Here is a 20154-nt window from a genome sequence, read left to right as displayed (position 1 = left end):
ACTGGTCTCTGGGTACGACCCTCTAGCCAATTTGCCATGGACCGGACTATGTAATCATCCAAGTCACAGCCTCTTAACTTGTTCACCAGTATGGGGTGGGATACCTTCAAGGGCCTTCCTGAAGTCTGAGTAAAACAATATCAACTCATACTCCTGTGTCGAGGTGTTTTGTAACCTAGTCATAAAAAAAGACTAGATTAGTGAGGCATGATTTACCCGCTACAAACATGTGCTGGTTTCCCCTCAGCATAATTTTTCCTGCTGGGGTCTCACATGTATGAGCCTTAATAATCTTTTCAAAGACTATAGTAGCCTGGCTCTTCCTTCCTCCTTCTCTTGAAAATAGGGACCACATTGACCCTTTTCCAGTCCTCCGGGACCTGTCCCGTGTGCCACGAGTGCTCAAATATTCTTGCCAGTAGCTGTGCAATGATAGCCAGTACCTTCAGTACCCTCAGATGGAGCTCATCCGGGCCTGCCGACTTAAACACATCCAGTCCTTCCAAGTGACTCTGCAACATCTCAGGGTCAACGCTTTGTAGTCTGGTGCTCAGTTGTTACGTCTCTACCATGTGAGACTCGTCTTGCCCCTCGTTTAGGAAGACTGAGGCAAAGAACTCATTGAGGAGTTCAGCCTTGTCCTCCCTGTCTGTCACCAATTGCTTTTGCCCATTTAGTAGTGGTCCTATACTGCCCTGGGCCTTCCTTTTACTCCCTATATATCTGAAAAACAGTCTTTTGTTATACTTAACTTGGGATGCCATCCTCAGCTCCGTGGTAGCTTTGGCCTTTCTAACTGCCTCCCTACGACTCCAAGCTGAGGAGGCATACTCCCTGTTTCCACTGCTTATATGCCCCGCTTTTCTCCCTTAGGATTTCTCTGGTCAGTCAAGGAAGCCTCTTGGCCCCTTTCCCTGTCTTCCCCCTAATTGGAATCATCTCCCCCCGTGCCCGAAGGATCGTTTCCTTAAGGCACAGCCACCCTTCCTGGACTCCCATCTCACCAAATCTCCTACTCTTCAGTGTGTCGTTGACTAAACGCACTGAATGTGTTTGTATTGTGACAGGTACTATACTGTACTGTGTGAAGAACTGAGTTTGCTGAAGTCGGCCTTCCACCCTACTAATTACCTTACCCACTCTACGCCTTATGATGAATTCTGTTATTTGATGGTCACTGTCCCCCAGGTGACCACTGATCTGTAGGTCCCCTATCATGTCATCCCCTGTTGCCAGTACCAGGTCCAGTAAGGCATTCCCTCTAGTGGGACCATGTACCTCCTGTGTCAGGTGGAGATCCTGTACACAGGATAGGAACCTGCGTGAACGGTGGGAATTTGCTGTCTGCGTCTCCCAGCAGATGTCAAGGTAGTTTAGGTCCCCCATGACTACCACCTCCCTAGTCTTTATGGTTTCCCACAGCTGCCTCAGGAGTTCCAAATCTAGTTCTTCCTCTTGGTGTGGGGGTCTGTAGCGACCCCTACTACCAAATCCCTTTCTCTTTGACCTCCATGTATCCTAACCCACAATCCTTCTACTTTCTCCTCCTCTGATTGCATTTTGATAAGGGTCGATGTATAATGCTCCTTGACGTAGAGTGCAACCCCTCCCCCTCTCTTCCCCACTCTATCCTCTCTGTATAGCTTATAGCCCTCAATGTGTACCGCCCAGTTGTGGGTAGAGTCCCACCAGGTTTCTGTTAACCCCACTAAGTCATAAGTGTTCTCTGCAAGCAGGAGTGCTAGTTCATCCTAGCATTAGTGTATAGGCACTTGAGCCCTGTTACTGGCGCCTTTGTTGCCCCCCAGCTCTGATGCCCAATGGGCCCCTTACTGCTTACCTGCTTATTGCTTACCTGCGCTGTACTGCTGGATATCCCGTGGAATGCAGGTTCCTGATGACTATTTGTTAACTTTAAAGTCGTTTTACGTTCCAAGGTTGAAATAAAGGAAGACCAGCTCTTTCAGTTTGTCTTCTGAAACAGAATGCCTGTGATTTGGAAAGGACAAGGTTGTACAGTGAGTTGCTCCACTGTGCATCAGCTCTTCATTACAGCATTTATGTAACAACCAAATCATATACTAAAAATCAAATATCTATTATAACATATTTTAATTTTATTTCAAAAAATATTTTTGTCCTGATTGACGTGTGTTTGCATTGTGTATATAGAGGTGATTGCATAATAGCTCAAAAATGAAGTCTTACTCTTGTACATTGGGGGTTGGGGGGAGTATAGTGTGGGTGGGATTTGTAGGAGGGTTTGTGAAGGTGTGTTTGTGGGATTTGTGGCAGTGGTGGTGAACTGGTGCGCGTGAGCGTGCGGCTTGGGGGCCAGAATGGAGGGTTGTGGTGTTTGTGGTGGCAGGGTGCTAGCATGGGAGTGTATGGAGTTTGTATGGATAGGTGTGGGATTTGTGGGTGTGTGTGGGCCCCTTGCCACATGCAACCTTCCCCACTTCCCCCCTCCCCTCTGCCAGTGGCAGCAGCAGTCAGTGCTCATGACAGGCAGAACACCCCCCCCACCCAGTGGCCTAGCCCAGCCCAGCCCAGCCTGGCCTATTGGTAGATGCCTTCAAGCCAGGGTGGGTTGGCTCCATGGCAGCACATGGGGCTCACAGCACTTCAGGTGGGACCTGCACAGGGCTGGGCTGGACCAGCTCCCTGCCTCCCCACGTGGCTCCCTGCTGGAGTGCTGGAAGCTCCTTATGGAGGTACAGAACCAGCCCAGCCCGATGACATGTTGCTCCCACCTGCAGTGCCACGAACCCTTCGTGCTAGCATGGAGCCAGCCTGGTTCGGCTCTAAGGCCTCTACCAATGGGGTGGGCCTGGACACATGCAACCCCCAGGACTCGGCTAGAGCTGCACGCCATTGGGAGGCTCTGCCTGCTGTGACCGTGAGCATCCTGAGAGCCTGCTGCTGCTGCTGCTGCTGCTGCTGCTGCTGCTGCTGCTGCTGCTGCTGCTGGAGTGGGGACTGTGCACCATGGGCATGTGGGCAGGAGGCATGGGGCAGGGGAGCCCACACCCACCTCTCCCTCCTGCAGGCAGAAGCTCCCCACCCCATTCACCAGCTGTCCAGTCATGCGCCACTGTACTCGGTGCCTCACATGGGACTCCCCATGATACGTCATTTGAAAGCACCATGCTTCTATTGTGAATCGAGCCCTGACTCGCATAGTTGGCTTTTACTGTTCTTATGTTATAAATTAGTAAATTTCAACCCTCCAACAAGCCAAAATGAATGGGACTGAAGTAAGGCAAATTATGCAATATTATGCAATTATATGACTGTATGTTTTATACAGAAAATTACATGGGTGCATAATTGTATAATTCCCCAGGAGGTAAACTGTTTCTGAACCCTGACCTCTACTGCAGGTTGTGACCTATGGCTTGTACTTCTTTTCCTGCAAGTACAAGTAGCAGTTTAGGTTGTGTTTGTAAAGTCTCTGTGATAGGCCCCATCCTTCTTCTCCTGCATCAGATATTTGGCCTGACAAATGCAAATATGTCTTTATTTCAGAATTCTACCATATTTCTGCTGAGTGAATTCATCAGTGCAGAGGCAGAAAAGAATCTTGGAATCATTATTGATGCCAAAATGAACATGGGCTGGCAGTGTGGGGACGCAGTTAGGAAGGCCAGCCATACCTTGTCATGCATCCACAGATGCATCTCAAGCAGGTCCAAGGAGGTGATACTCCCCGTCTATGCGACACTGGTCAGGCCACAGTTGGAGTACTGCATCCAGTTCTGGGCGCTGCACTTCAAGAAGGATGTGGACAACATGGAGAGAGTCCAGAGGGGGCCACTCGCATGATCAGGGGGCAGCAGGGCAGGCCCTACAAGGGGAGGCTAAGGGACCTGAACCTGTTCAGCCTCCACAAGAGAAGGCTGAGGGGGGATCTAGTGGCCTGTTACAAACTAGTCAGAGGGGACCAGCAGGCACTGGGGGAGTCCCTGTTCCCAAGCACTACCAGGAATGACTAGAAATAATGGTCACAAGCTGGCAGAGGGTAGATTCAGACTAAACATCAGGAGGTGCTACTTTATTGTCAGGGCAGCTAGGATCTGGAACCAACTTCCAAGTGAAGTGGTGCTGGCTCTTGCCCTGGGGGTCTTTAAGAGGAGGCTAGATGAACACCTTGCTGGGGTCGTTTGACCCCAGTACTTTTTCCTGACAGATTGAAACTTGATGATCTGCTCAGGTCCCTTCTGACCCTACCAACTATGAAACTATACATAATCCAAAAGAGTTAGGAGAAGCAGAAAATAACATTTTCCATTTTGTTTCCACCCTACATCCCACCACCATCTGTCTTCTTTCACACACCTCCTATTCCCACCCCTCAGTATCCCCTGAAGATTAACACTGTTAGAGTTTTGAAGATTATAGTTTTAAATAAGACCATTTGTAGTTGGGGAAAGATTTCCTTGTCTTTGTTTGGTTCCTTTTCCCTCCCATGTGGCATAAGAGGTGAAACAGAGTAAACCAGAGATTGAGACATAATTTGAGCTTAAAGCTCACTCAGGTGCCACAGAAAGGGAGAGTACAGCATTTCTACACTTGCTTTCCAGCCCATAAACACTTGTTCTGACAAGAAAAGGAATTAGTAGTTTAGACTGCTTGTTGGAAGCTCTTCATCCACTCTTGCCAGTCATGGTGCTCCTTGAGATACCCAGCTTATTCTTCCTAAGCAGAATGAACTTTAATCACCATTCATGGTTTCTTCAAGGGAAGTCCAAAGGTTCCCAGTGAAAACACCCCACCTAACCCATTTTTAAAGGTAATTGTTCTGTCGTTCTATCCGAGATTCTTAATATAATAAATTGAATGACTTGGCAAGGAATCTATTAGGGATGTTCCTTTTCACCTCTCCTTGAGGTCTACTTTGGGAGGAGGCAGTGAACTGATATTCAGAATTGCTCATCCCGCAGTATTTCTGTGGGCTCAGGCCAAAAGAGAGCACAGAATAAAAAAGAAGGACTGTTCCCCCTTCCATGACCTCTCCCTCAAAAGGCAAAGGAAAATTACAAAATCCTGAAAGAACCAGGAATGCCCACAGAGTTCCAGATCTGCTTCTGTGAGTCCTAGTTCCTCCACCAGAAAAGAGGAACATTGGGTTGTGAGTCATGAGATTCTGGCAGGTGTGGAATTCACTTTCCCAGTTTGGCAAGGCTGCAGAGAGAACAAGTCCTTAGGCACAATAGTCTTCCATGTACTTCTTTTCATACAGAAATGCTCTGAAGATGAGTGGAAGAGAGAGATTGAATCTGGAAAAGTTTATTTTTATCTTGAGATCTAAGCAGGGAGAGATTCAACAGGGTGGGAGATGTAATCAGAGAATGCCCAAGGGCAGGTTCCTTCCAATGAAAACTAAAAAAAAAAAAAAAAAAAATTGCCATCCCTCTTTCTTCCTTCTCTGCAAAAGTAATTTCCAAGGAGCAGGATACTCCCACAAAGGTAAATGGTTGGTCAGCAAGCCCCCAAACATACTGAGTTCTAAATTCTTAGCTTTACAGCCAGAGCTACATCAACAAAATGCTGATTGGCAATCTGAGCAAATTGTCTGTATCTAACATTGTCAGGTGGAACCTTCTTAATTGAAAATCTTTATATAGGACAGAGGTAGGCAACAGCTGGAACAAATCAAAATGTTCACTTCCTATTCCAGCAAAGTGTATGAAGGACTGTGAGATCTCATGAGCAGATGGTCCTTTCATACCTATTCCTAACAAAGGTGCCAGAAAAGAGACACTTGCTATTCCAGTTGTAAGAGGTCTGCCTGGAACAGCGGAGGATGCCTAAAGTAGGGCATGAGTCCAATTCCTTCTACCAGGCCAGAAAGTCTTTAACTGCAACCAATCCTTCCTTCATCTAGAAATAGGAGGAGAGACAGAATATCTCAGTCCTCAGATACTCGGTTTCAGTCACCTTCAGTATAGATAAAGGAGATAATGGAAATAAGGATTCCATCTTGATCTCCAGGCTTCTCCACGTTCCTCATTCCCAAATTCTAAGAGAGTACACAAAAGTATTCTGACGTGCTCTCACACTGCTTTAGAACGGGTGCCTTTCCTTTAAAGTTAAAGAAGCTGAGGATTTTACTCTATATTCTTCTTAGTAATAAAATGATCAGGTAGATTCCAGTACTGTTCAATAAATAATTTGACAACTGTACTTTATAAAAAAAACCTTACACCCAAAGGAGGGAAGGAAGAAACCCAAAAAGAAATGCTAATATTGCAGATTATATCCTGGGCGGGTCAGCTAGCCTCCATCGGAAAAGGGGGAACTGAATATAGAAGTGGGCTGACTAAGGTATCAGCTGACAGACAAATCTGGTGTTTGCTCAGAGATGTAGCCCAATTATCATGGACTGGAGAAGGGGTCTGCCCCATAATGGGAATAGAGTAATACATTTTACATTTATGGCAGTATCAGAAGTTATTTCTTTGTATTATATAGCAAAGAATGTGTTTTTAATGGATGCAGTATGCAAACGTGACACATTTGATTCATTTTACACTACCTTCCTTGCTTCAGCACCATCAGAAATTATATTAGCTTTCTTTTAATGTCTTTTCAGTGTCATAATGAAGAAGTTGCTTAGGCTCTTAACGAATGACAGAGCAGTTTTTAAGGACTTAATGTGCTGCAGTGCTTGATGTAAAGTGAGGCAGCTTATTTCAAAGCTTGTCATTCAATGTAGTTTTACTTCAACTCATATGGAATAAATAAACTGGGCAAAGAGTTCACTTGTGTCCACACTGAAAGGTGCATCTCCCATACTTTTTTGTGAAAATTCCAGTCATCACCTTCTGATTTATAGTGCTGGAATTGGTATTGGATCTAACTGTCTGTTGCTATGAAATGGCATTAACTGAAGTTGCTTACAATGTAAAATGTGGCCAGCTAGAGTTAAAACTCTTTTCTTTTGCTCTTTCCTTTTCCCACATTGGAAACCTTTTTTTAAGAACTTAAACCTTTGGAGTTCTTTGCTATTTCTAAGAAATAGTTAAAAGGACTACGTTTGAGCTGTGGGTTTTATTGTAATATTTCTGTTTTAAATGAAGTCATATTGTTCTAATATTGCATGCCTCAGCTTCCCCATAAAGCCAGTATATGGGAAAAAGCTAGTATATGGGGAAGGAATGAGTTAAGAAATAGCAAAGGAACAAGACAAAATAGACCTCTGGCATCAACAAAGACTTAAATAGCTGTGTTGACATATAAGCAAAGGTGAGCTGGCTGATTCCTAGGAGGCTGGAGGGAAGCTGAATGAAATGGACAGGAAAGTGTGAAATAAGGAGGGTTTCAGTTTGAGAGCAGGGACCAGAGAGAGGGACAGACAGATGGACTTTTCAGGCTCAGGGGTTGGGCAGACTGGAAAGAAAAGAGGAGAGAGTTCTGGCCTGTGTGGGCTGGGGTGGGAACAGAGGAATTACTTAACTCTTCAGTGGGGGCCAGAGAACCTCTGGCTGGCTGGCTTTTGTCTAATAAATGCCTTCACTGAAGTGGAGCTGTCTCTTTTTGTACTTGTAACTTTGGGTTGCACTTGTTCTGCCTCTTCCCCCTGCTCTCAGGAGCAGAACTGTATGCTTGCTTCATGAGTCAGAGCTACAAGACCCCAGGGAGGGTAAGGGACCGACAGGTTTGGGTCTCAGAATGGTAAGGAGCCAAGGCTACCTTCCTGTTCTAGAGGCCATGCCTGATCTGGCTTTGTGGGGGGCACTCACAAGGATGAGACACGGTTGCATGGTCCTGATCAAGTGTGCCCCCCGGGGGGTCTCCATGACACTCGGCCATAAATTTAGCACAGTATTATAATGAAATTAATTTTAAAACACAAAAGCACCCCAGACAAAAAAAAATTACCATGGGTAAAATTATCAGAAGTGCCTAAGTGCGTTAAGGTCTAAGGATCAGAACTAAAAAGTTATTTAGAGATAATTACCATTGAAACTCAGCTGGAACTTAAGTGCCTATGTAGGAGTGCTCTTTCTTTTGAGAAGTGATATTTATGCATGGTGGGCTCATTGTATGCTTAGTTTGTTAAAACAGGAACACGTGCATGCGTGCACACACGCACAAATATAATGCGGGGGTGGGAATGTAAGTATGTATGTTTGTGCATTAAAAACTATAGTTGTTCTTGACATGCTCATTGTTAGCTTTAAAAAAAGAAAAGGGATATGTGTGTGTGGGCCTGTAGAAATCAGCCAGAATTCTGGAAAAAAGAATGGGGGATAAAATAGTTAAAAGAATACAAATTTAATTTTCAAACATGATAGTCTTTTAGCCTCCTGACTTGAACCCTTTTGATAATTTTACCTATTGTTAATTTTATTTTGCTTTGGTGGGGTAGATTTGTAACCGGTTTAAGAGGAGATTCATTATGCTGCTACCCTAAAATTACAAACAGTATGTGCCCCAAATACACATTCTTTATGTAAACTCCTTTCTTTAAATCCTTCCTTAGGAGCATTGAGGTACTTAGCAGTGCTTTTGTGATAACTGCGTATACCAACTCTGTGGTGGTTCAATTCAAATCCCTTTCTCAAGAATTTCTGACACCTGAAAGTATCAGTCTTATTACAGAACACTGAGGATGAACATGGAAACAATAAAACATACCAGAGCATAATTAAATGAAAAGGATGGCACTTAAAACTATTGACAACAAAAAAGCAACTTACTTGGCAGGGCCCTTCTAGTACAGTTTTCATCAGGGCACTTGTGGACCTCGGTTCTATGAACTTAGAGCAGGGATGGGTAACATGGCAGGTCCAGCCAGCAGCTAGGCTTCATTTCCCAGAAGTTCCTGCCTGCATGGCCGGGGCTGGTTTCCATGTCAACCCCAGCCTTGCGCTATCACAGTGCAGATACAGCTGGGGTCTCCATGGAGAGTGGCCCCAGCCATGCGAGCAGGGACTGCTGAGAAATGAAGTCCACTGTTGGCCTGCGGGCTGGACTTTGCCTGCCCCTGACTTAGAAGGTCATTTTGAGGGTAGTGTTCCTTTTGTGTTCATTATGGCCTTCACAGGGGCATTCTGAGCGATGCTACACATTGTGCACCCTTTCAATGTGCTCATGGCCTTTGTCTAAGTAGCCTGTTGCATTATGGGGCTTTTCATCAGATCATTTTATCCATCAACCGCACTGAAATCAACCAAAATTGTGACAAACGTAATTTTAGCTCCCAAACTATGGGATAACAAATGGTGGGGAACAACCTATAAATGTTTGGCAGTTCTGCCAAGTGTCCAGATTTGACATACCTTGGTAATCCATGTCAGAAGAGATCTAGAACTAGAAAAGGTTGTGCCTAGAACGGAGACCAGAATGGCTATCCAGCATCAACAGCCAGAATCAACTCCTCACAACTGCTTCAGCAGATGAGTCAATCAGCTGTTGGTAATCCTGTTCAGTGATGGTAGGAATGCATGGGATAGTTTCTAGTACTTGTGCTGCCAGTGCAGCCTCACAATGTGGGAAGGAGAACGAGAAAAAATGTCTTCCACACATGCATTCTGCAGGCCGTCAGTAGGGGAAGTGGATGCTATGAGGATTATAGTGGTGCCTTAGCCATTGCTACATACACTCTTCTCTTCCCCCACACAAGCCTGTGAGAGGAGGTGTCCTGTTGCTTGGAAGACTCACCCCAGCCAGTGACAAGAATTCCCTTTCTATTTTGATTGCAGTGACTGACCAAACAGATATCATTACTGCTCTTACTATCTCAGGTTGCCTATACTCTACCTATAAGTATTGTTGGTGTACGAAATTTTATATTGAGCTAGAAAACTGCCACCAATACCTGCTAACCTATTTTACTTACAAGTAGATAACTGCTATGTAACATATCTTTGAATGAATCTGATTTAAAAAAAATAGTAGTATCTCTTTCTGTGGTTGCTCTCTCTCTTATTCTATCCCCTGGGCTTTTTTCATAAAACCATTAATAAATGTTGCTGTATTCAGCCCATTTTTAGCCAGAAATCTAGATGATTTTACTTTACATAAAGCAAAACAGTTCTTAATTCCATGTTGCACATGAAGGGAATCTTTCTTATAAATTCGTAGATGGATGTTTTAGGCTTCAGTGCTGTTGTAGTGGTATATGATTGTTTATATGCTAAACGCCACCCTTTTGGAAAAGAAGTAGATAAATTGTGATGCCAGAATCTTAAGGTATAATGGTATTTTTTGAGTGTCCAGCAGGTTTTTGAATCCAGGTATTTAGGGCGATGGATTATTGAGTTGTTCCCGCTATTTTTAGAAACGTTTTGTACCAATAATAAATGCTTTTAAATGCTTCAACTTACTACTAATGTGATAGCTTGTGATTTGTTATAGTTTCTTATATTAAATTATCTTAAGAGCATAGCTTCATTAGAGATTCATCAGATAGCAGAATTCTAAAAGCTTGCCCTCAAATGTTCTATTGCAATAAAGAATGTTTAAAAATACAATATAAAGTAAAACAAAAATGAAAGATGGATTCTAGTGTCAAACGTGATTATTTTCATAATTTTTCAGGATGAGCAGTGAAGAACTACCAGAGGTTCCAGTACTTTACAGAGATGTCTCTTCTCTTTTGCTTATTCAGATTTTAACCATGCCACAGCCATTGCACAAAGGTATGTTACAAAAATGTATATAGTTAGATGATTATATATGTGAGTATGGATTCCGGGTGGCTTTTAACACAGAAAGACAGAGCTTGTCTGCTGTGGTTCTAAAATTACTCTACCTTATCTACATTAGGTGGCATTGAACGGAAATTTTTGTTGTGGCTTGACAGGCTTATCTGTGTCCCCTGTCTTCCCACCTTATCTGTCAGCTAATACAGTAAAGATGCAAGGGCCGAGGAAAAACTATTAAGTTTTTTTACTGGGGAAAAAGTGTCCTTTACATGACCTTCATCTCTTCACTGTAAAGGGGGCAATTCAATATTTCAAATTTGAACTTGGTACCTAAGGGTACAACATAGTAATTTATTTTGAATGTAAGAGTTCAAATTGCAGCAATCACATATAATAGGAGGTTGCATGCTAAGATGATAATTGCTGTAATACAGGAACTGTAATGGAGGCAGACTGTAGAATAACTGAATCAAATATTATATAGACCATCATAAATTAAAGTTTTCATTATCAGAATTAAAGATATTGCATTTCTCATGCATACACATGCTTATTGTTTATAAACAGTTTTGCATGGCTAATTTTGTCAGTAGTCAATACTTGTTCCAGGATGAGGTGATTCAGAGCTTTTGAATCCATGATTTTTTATTTATCTCTAGTACTTTATATAAAATATTCCTGTTAGCTCACTGGCAATGCATAGAGGAGCTAAAAATACAACAGAATTGTTATGTTCCTTGTTGACTATATACCCAATTTTGAGGCACTACTGGCCACAGTAATGTTCACTGTAATTTAATATGAAGTTGTGTTTCATTAGTTTGCAGTTAGCTAAGTAAGAGGTCTATTGTCCCCTTGATGCATGCACCTAACTTCCATTAAGGGTAATAAAAGCTTTATATGGGCATTCGATGGGAGCTGATGCCTAGTTATTAAGTGTTTCACTAATTCTCAGCTCGGGAGTGGGACTTTGTCTAGGGTGCTATGTATATTTAGTAATTGTTTTTCTGTTTATTTTGTTATCTTATTTCAGTGCAATATAAATGCATTAGTTTTTAATTTTTGGTAATCCAAATAGAGTCAACACTGAATCAAGAATGAAAAACAGCTTGTCATAGAAATAATCCATTTATTATAGTCAACATATTTTTAAAAATCAGAGTCTGAAAGTTCTTCTGATAGAAGGACTTAGGGGTAACTGCAATATAGAAGACTCATTGCAGAAATTGCCTCTAGAATTGTTCTTTTTACAAGGAAGGAAAAAAGACAGGTGCAAATGATTTAATCTTCCTGTGGTTATTTTATTTAAGAAGGTAGGACAGCTTTTTATGCAAGTGTGCTTTTATATTAGGAAAGACAACATTCAGTTAAGAGCAAAGCTTCCGGTAGAGTTCTGTAAAATATTACATCATCCACATGTTTTTCATTTGCTTTTTGTCAGAACTTGTGGTGGTTGAGGGGATCAAGGAAAAGTGGCAGGGAGAAGATGAATATAAACTTTTTCAACTCTATAACACACTAAGATAGAAATCAGAATAGGTTTAATAAAACTTTGTAATAAAAGATGGATAGTGAACAAGGAGGAAAAGCCTTCCATAATTCTTGCTCTCTAAACTTGTAGAAGGAAGCTTGGTTCAACATACAATAGTAATAATTTTAGCTCTTTTTCAATGTGTGTGTGGTCGTCAAATTTAAGTATCCTCACTGCACTTTTACTAATGGGAAAGTAGAAGTATTGAAAGGTAAAGTGACTTTCTCGAAGTCAGTGGTAGAGTCAGGAATAACATCCACATCTGACCATGCTGCTTCCTACACTACTTCCAGATTTTTGATTACAGAGCAAATAGTAGCCATGTTACACACAGGTGCCAATGCATAGTGAGTGAATTGTGTTCTTTCCTATATACCAGTCTCTAGAATGCTCGTAAAACCTATTTCATGGGAGAAAAGATGGGAAATCCAGTGACACTGACCTTGAAGTCATAAGAACAAAGAGAAGCTGGGTGCGATTAAGAATATAGCATACATGGAAACGCTTTTTCTTTTCATTTTTTGAGAGAGACTGTTTATACTGGTACTGGATTCCACACCATAATGTCTATATTTGGAGGATAGGCAATTTCAAAACTTGTAAAATATTTATTAGTACCTTTGATTGTAATTCCCATGGTAAACTATAATTACTTTATTCTTGTGGTATTTAATCTATTCATCCTTTTTGGGATCTAATTGTACCTACATAGTATTTTTGGAAAACATTAGCACTTTATAAAGAGGACTTACACTTCATCTAGTGCCCTTCAAATATAGCTCTGGGAATTGCATTAACTGCCGTATTATCTGTTGGATTGTCTTGGTATCTTTTTCAATACTTCATTGATTAAGGGAAAATAAATGCCATTACACTGTTCAGTCTTCTCATTCAGTGAGAGGAAAATTGATCTGAACCCATCACAAAGAAAGAACACCACAAATTAAGTCTTTTATTACAGGAGAAACTTTGGTGGAGGTCAGAGCATTTACAGGCACTAGTCACATCAATTTATAACAAGTAGACTAAAAGGGTAATATAGTGTGATCAGCAAAAGAACTACTGCATTCAAAATGGTGAAACAGTTTTTGAATTTTTTATAAGTCTTAAGATGGGTAGGTTTGACATGGTTGGCATTTTGATTTAGGGCACTGTGAATGCATGTGTGATTAAATAATGTCCACCAAAAGTGCTTCAGAGTGATTTAAATATCAGCCTGACTGAGTTACCACTGATAAAAACCATAATAAAGTGTACAATTTGGACATATATTAGGGAGTGAATCAGGATTATGTAATAAATTAGGCTGTTGTCTTTAGAACCCCTATTAGCAGGTGCAGAAGTAGGAAGGTGTGTAACATTTGTAGCAGTGTCCTGCAAGAACAGGAAAGGAGGCTTTGTTGATTAAAGTAGTTGTGGTGTTCCAGTAAATTGGATTCTATCCCTTTCTCTGTCATAGAATTCCTGTGTGGTGATGGGCAAGTCATTTAAAGCAAACATATTGATGTTGTTCAGCTTGGCGCTCTGTGTGGCAGTGGAATGGTGGAGGATCAATCAGAGATATGCTTGACTTTCTGGGTTCACCCCAGCTTTTCAAGAGCATTCAAAAGCAGCTTGAGGGCTGCTCTAACGTAAAGCACTAAAAGGAAACTATAGTGTGCCAGTGCAATGCCTGCTTACCTGGTTTAGGAGACATCTGCACTGGTATATACCAGTGGAATTTCCTGTTACAAAGGAGTAAGTGTTTCCATCCACTCATCATTTACAGCTTTAATCTGGCTCCTAGGTGCCACTTTGTATCCAAAAACAAACTTTACAATAAACGTTCAGTTCATTGCAACAAAATAGTACCAAAAAGTATCCAGGCAAACATTAATATTTCACTTTCATCACTAGATAAGAATCTTGGCTAACTATAGAGTGTGTCTTACCTTGAGTAGCAGCCTCCTTTCAGTATAAAAGATATTTATGTGTATAGGGAGGCTTTGATATATCTTTCAGGATTTATCTTGCATTTCAATAGCAACATCCATTGTTCTTTTGATGTTTTTTCCAAATAAATATTTTTCTGACTGAAACTTAAATAGCTGTTTATGTAAGGTGACTGTTTCCAGTTTAAATAAAACCCTTTTCTTTGATATTTACTTGCTTGGCAAACTTTCTTATTGTAGTTGTTGCCTTCCAGCTTATGACATTTAACTTGATATTTAATGACAGAAAAAGAAATTTGTTGAGTTATCAATAAATTATAATATTTTATAGAAGTGCTAGAGGCTGCATATACACATTCAAAACATCCAGGAAATTCCCCCATGTTTGCTTTCCTGAGAGAAAAACCTACCTGTACGGAAGTTCAGACAGGGAAGCAAAGAGCCTGCAGTGCAAACACTAGGCTGCCAGAGGTCCCTAGAGCATGCAGCCCAGAGAGGTTTGCAAGCTTTTTTTTTTTTTTTTTAAGGGACTGTAGTCAGGGATCATTAGGGTCAGGAAAGATGGGGTCAGGGTCTGTGCCATGCACAGAAGAGTCCTCCAGTCTTTTCCCTGCCCCACGCTGTGTTGGAGCCCAGCTACAGCTGGGCATGGTGTATGCTTTTATGCTTCCCTGAACCCAAGTGCTGCAGAGTGATTCAGGCAGGGAACAAGCCAGGAGCAGAACATGTCCCCTAACTGCTTCAGTTCTGGGTTTTTCCAGTCTAAAGCCCTAAGAAGGTGTGTTCTGCTCCCTGCTTGGCTGAGATTGATACATGCTCTCCCTCCTTCTGTGGGAGGTGAGAGGGGGAGAAGCCAAACACCCTGGGATTGCAGAGACTGGTTCTGCATCTGCTGCCTGTAGAGAAGTTCTGTCTCCTGAGAGAGATTCTCTGGGAAGCCACTTCACTTGGGTTGTTCCCAAGTTATTTTTCTCCCTGAGTGGCCCCTTTTACTCTCAGAGAAAAATTGTAAACTTCTGTACACTTGTGGTTTCTTCAGAGAGAGCTGGGACTCTCCCCTGAGAACTGAGCATCTATTCTAGCCCAGAGTTAGCACTCTGTTAATGTTTTCCATATAGACTTTGTCTTTGAGGGGTTTTAACTTGAGCTGTATTCAAGGGTACTGTCAAATAGTTTCAGCAAAGAAATGTAGTTTACTTAAGAGTCAGTTTTTAAAAAAATTACAGGTTAAAGCAGCTGTAAGCCTTTTTAAAAACTCAGTGCAAGAGCACTGCAAAAGTCTTGCTCTTGCCAATAATGACCCAAAAATATTGAAGCAAAAATGCTGCGGTTCGTTTCTCGGGAGGCGAAGAACTCTCAGACACACTCTATTAGCAACACAAAAGGTATATTTGCAAATAGGGTTAGAGTGAAGACAAAAGACCACTTTGCCCCCGAGGGAAACTTCTCAGCGGGCTTTATCCCCTCTTTCCTGGGCACGTGTGCAAAAGCAGGAACTCTTACAACTCATTTCCGGTTCATACAAACATATATGAAATGATGTCACGTCATCCGTCGCATGTGTATTATAATTAACTACTTAAATATGCGGGGCGGATAGGCTTATATGCATTAGCTAATCACGCATGCTTAGAAAGCTCTCTTTAGGTTGTCAAAAGTTCAAATCCTCTCTGTCCCAAGGACAGGATCATTAAAAATTGCAATTACTCTTATCTGTATGAGAAAATGAAGAAAGCATGAAAGGGAGTGTGATTTAGTGTAACAAAGAGATAGTAAATTTGCAAAACAAAGAGAGTGATACCTTAATACAAAGAGCCCTTGGTAGTTTCTCCTCCACCCCCTCCTCCCACCAGGGAGAGCTGCCAGCTGTGCTGTTCTAACCAACACTATTCATAATACATTTTTAATAATATTTCTAACAATATAATGCATTAATTAGGGTTTTTTGGTTAGTTGATTTTTTTTTTTTTAACAATGTCACTGTAGGATATTTGGGTATGAAGACATTAGCTTTGGAAAAGATGCATTTGATGCAGAAATGTCATATATTTTCACAGGTGAAGGAGAGAATGTAAGCCTGCCGGAGAGTTTTTTTTCCTCACCATTATTTCCCCATCAAACATCAAAGAATCACAGAAAAGTAGGCTTGGAAGGGTTTGCAAAGGTTCACCTAAACAACTGCTCAAAGCATGACCACCCATGTGTAAATCATTCCAGACAATAGTTTGTCTAACCTGCATTTAAAAACATCCAGTGGCAGAGCTTCCATAACCTATCTAGATATAACCAGTTCCATTCTAGGTTTAAGACCTATACCTGTATCTTAATGTTCAAAGGAAGCATTCCAGTGACCCCTGGCAAGCAGAACTGCCCCCAGTAGGGCTTTGCAGCCAGCAGAACTACCCTGAGGATATGAAAGGTGTGGAAAGGCTGCATTAGTCAAAGCTTGGGCCTTTTCCTTATGTCCTGCACTGAAGCTTTGTTGAACCTAAAGCTATGACCCCCAGTCTGTATTGACAAAGACTTCTTTTGAATGTTTCTACCCTAATAAAACTAACTTATTAACTTTAGTTGGTCAAAATACATTTCTTGCATATTATGGATTTAAAAAAAATAGAATAGGATTTGCAGGTTGCTGTTTTACAATAAGCAGCAGCCTTTTGGTGGCAAATAGATTTGCAACAAGCAGGATTTGTTTCCTTTATAAGAGTTAATGTAACATATCCATGCCTACAGATTATATTGATTTTTTTTTTTGCATATTAGGGGCAAAAGATGAAATTATATTGAGAAAATTTTATATGCATGGAATATTCTACTTTTGCATTTTTATTACTAAAATATCCTGTGTCTCTCTATATTTAACTGCATAGCAAAGTAGAGTGAAGCTTCAATATGTGTAAAATCATCTCATTTCATCTCTAATATAAACAGATATAAATTAGATGTAATTAGAAATTTTAAAGGAAATACTTATTCCTTCTCTAAAAAAAGTAACATTTTCTACATGCTTTAAATCACTGTTAGTTTTTAACTTACTGGTTAAGAAGGCAATTCTTCATTCTTCTCATATTTCTGCACTTCAAAAAATTACCTTGTTATTATGCAGAGAACAGTTATTTTATAAGTAAAACAACAACATTATTACAGAGCTTTAATGTCAGCAATATTAGCATTTAAATGGACATACTAAGGCTTTATGATTAATCTAACCTCGTAGTTATTCCACATGGATGCTATCAGTGTTAATAATTAACTTTAATATAGTATAATCCAGAATCCCAATGTTTGGTGATTGATAGGGTTAGAACAATGACCTTAGCCAAGAAGGTGTGGCTCCCTAGGTGGTAATGCTCAGTAACTTACTACAAGGGACGATCTCTTTTCTTCATTCTGTTTCTCAAAAATAAGGTGCTTATTACACTCTGGGGCATACATTTATTGTATGTGAGAGAATATGGTCATTTTTATCACTTATGTGCAGTTTCATTTTCCTGTGTGTACTATCTGGAGTTTATTATAAAAAGTAGAATCAAGTACAAGAGAAATTCTTAAGAAGGCCTCTGACAGGTCACCTTCCTAGGTCATAAAAATATGCAGTATGGTAGGCATGTCATCGTAGACATAATGGCAACAGTGAGTCTTAAGGTATTTGAAGAATAGTGGCTATGAAAACTCTTTTGGGAGAATGGACCAGTCTTTGCATGAGAAATGCAAAGTCATATTGTGTTTTCATTCATACCTTCATTGTGTTAAATTAATGTACACTGTCCTGCTGACTCAGATCTCTTTGTAAACAGACTTCAGTACTGGAGCTAAATCCTAAACTAACATGGACTCAGTTGTCTTAGAAGCTCAGGGAATCACTCTCTCAGGGAAATGTGCAACCATCACAAATGCCTGACATACTCTGCAGTTCATTATAAGCAAATTATTTTATTTGTGTTGAAATAGGAAGTAAAGTATGTGCTTTGGGTTGTTTATTATAGGATACAGATGGTGATGATAGAAAAACTACTGCCTTTTTAATCATGTAGTTACAAAAGACTATTTAGATGCAAGTTGTGCTTACTAAGTATATTCTGTTCAGATGGGTTAAAAGAGTATCAAAATTCATAGATTTGTCTGCCTCAATTTCTCTTTAGCATTTGCTAAACAAAAACTGTTACTAGTTCAGAGATGAATCAGCCAGTCAAACATAGAATTATGTGCCCAAGAAACCCTATAGCTTTGCCTGAATGTTGGATATGAGAGGAGGGAGAGAACACAACACTGAATTCCAAATCCCTTTAATCTTGTTTGATGCACAAAAATTTGTTTGGCCCTTAACTTTGGAAGGGTGTATTTTAACTCAACTGTGCTGTTGGGTCATGTTATATCAGTGATTGTCAACCTTTTTAGATTCAGAGCATGCTTCATAAGTGCCCTGTGTGCCTTGTGCAAAGCCAGACTGGGAAATGCTGCAGTATGAGTGTAGGCTTCTGCTTTCATTAGGGTTATCTGCTAAGCCTAAAGCAGACAGAAGTGCCTGCTTAAGCTGCAGCCCTTCCCAGTCTGACTCTTCAGGGTGTCTCCCAGAAACAGAGGTGCTCAGAACAGGCAGAACTGCCCCACATGACTATTTCCAGGAGGAGCGTGAGGAGGAAGGAGTGAGGGGGAGGGGACCAGGAAAGGCTGTGAAGTGGTTGTAGATTATTCCAGGAGATTATAGATTCACTCTGTTGTTAGAGGTTTTTAAGATGAGGGTAAGCACGTATCTGTCAGGCATGGTTTAAATTAAAACTGCCATAGGGCAGGGGGATGGACTTAGAAGACTCTTTTATGCTCCTTTATATCCATGTTTTCTATGTTTCTAGGACAAAATTTTGTAATGTCACTAAGGCCACAAAGAAAGTTTCTCCCAGTCAAGGTTAAGATAAATTTATAGACCAGTGCAAGAATGCTTGTGCATTCTGTACAACAGAAACTATAGGGCACTTGCACACGTGGCAAGTCTGCTCTGATGTGCTAGAAATCCAGCATGTTAGAGGCAACTCGATTAATTGAATCTGCTGGAGCACATAAATTGATGCGCTCCGGCAGCCTCATGCATCCCATGTATCAGTAACACAGTGTGTGTCAGTGCTGAGAAAATGACAATGGTACACTTTGAACTAAGACATGTTCATTGTGCTTTAGTTCAAAGCACATCACCATTTTCTCGGCATTGACACACACTACGCAACTTACACACCGGGTCCTGATGCAGCGGCAGGCACTTTTAACTAGCGTGGCTTGCTAATTAAAAGTGCCCAGTGCTGCGTCTGGTGCACATGTAAAAATTCCTATAGGTCTTTCAGGTTGTCAAGGTAAGATATTTAAAAGCAACATATCCAGTTTTAAGATGGTTCTGTGTTTTGAAGTTTGGTACTTTTTCATGCTGGATTCAGCATGCATTTGAGAAACATTCTGTATATAAACTGGAAGAGACAGTGTATGTTGGATAAAAAGTTTGAAAACTAATGATTTGTGTTTGTTTTATAGAACACTTCACCTGCATTATAAAGGTGCTGTTTACACTGTTGTATACTCAAGCCCTGGCAGCACTTTCTATTAAATGTAGTGATGAAGACAGGATGGCATGGAAGAACTCAGGAGCTCTTAAAAAGGTTGGTTAGTTTACTAAAGACCATACATTTAATAGATTTGCTTAGGAAATGTATGAAGCATTTTTAGGATGCTGTATCTTTCAATGGTAAATTTAAAATAAATATGGCCTTCTTTTCATTGGAATTTTATCTCTGGTTCAACTGCTTTATAAATACAAAGTGAGTTAATTTGATCTGTTTTTAGCTTAATTTAGTGGATATTTGTTCACTTGAACTAAAACTACATGTTTAGGCATGAATATACAGCCATGTTTGTAATATGCAGAAAGTATTGTAATGTTCCATAAGTTGAGGGGTTTTAGTGGAGTTGAGTATAAATGCTTGCACAATGCCACCTTGTCTCCAGTCTCCCCTTGTCATGAGCACAAACATCTACAAAAGTGTTAATA

The 20154-nt window shown here is 40.9% G+C and overlaps 1 protein-coding gene across 5 annotated transcripts in view; it reads left to right on the top strand.

Annotated features, from left to right (window-relative positions):
* Positions 1 to 20154, top strand: part of UBR3 (ubiquitin protein ligase E3 component n-recognin 3) — a 261968-nt gene that overhangs the window by 220522 nt on the left and 21292 nt on the right. For all 5 annotated transcript variants that reach the window (XM_090045497.1, XM_090045496.1, XM_090045495.1 and 2 more), the window contains 2 exons: positions 10549 to 10649; positions 19641 to 19765. In XM_090045497.1, the coding sequence (XP_089901623.1) occupies positions 10549 to 10649; positions 19641 to 19765 (226 nt within the window). The remainder of the gene's footprint in view (positions 1 to 10548; positions 10650 to 19640; positions 19766 to 20154) is intronic.

Source organism: Crocodylus siamensis, chromosome 4 (assembly GCF_052110815.1).
Source record: "Crocodylus siamensis isolate JL-2025a chromosome 4, ASM5211081v1, whole genome shotgun sequence".
NCBI classification, from domain to species: Eukaryota; Metazoa; Chordata; order Crocodylia; family Crocodylidae; genus Crocodylus; species Crocodylus siamensis.
This window is presented reverse-complemented; position numbering and strand designations above follow the sequence as displayed.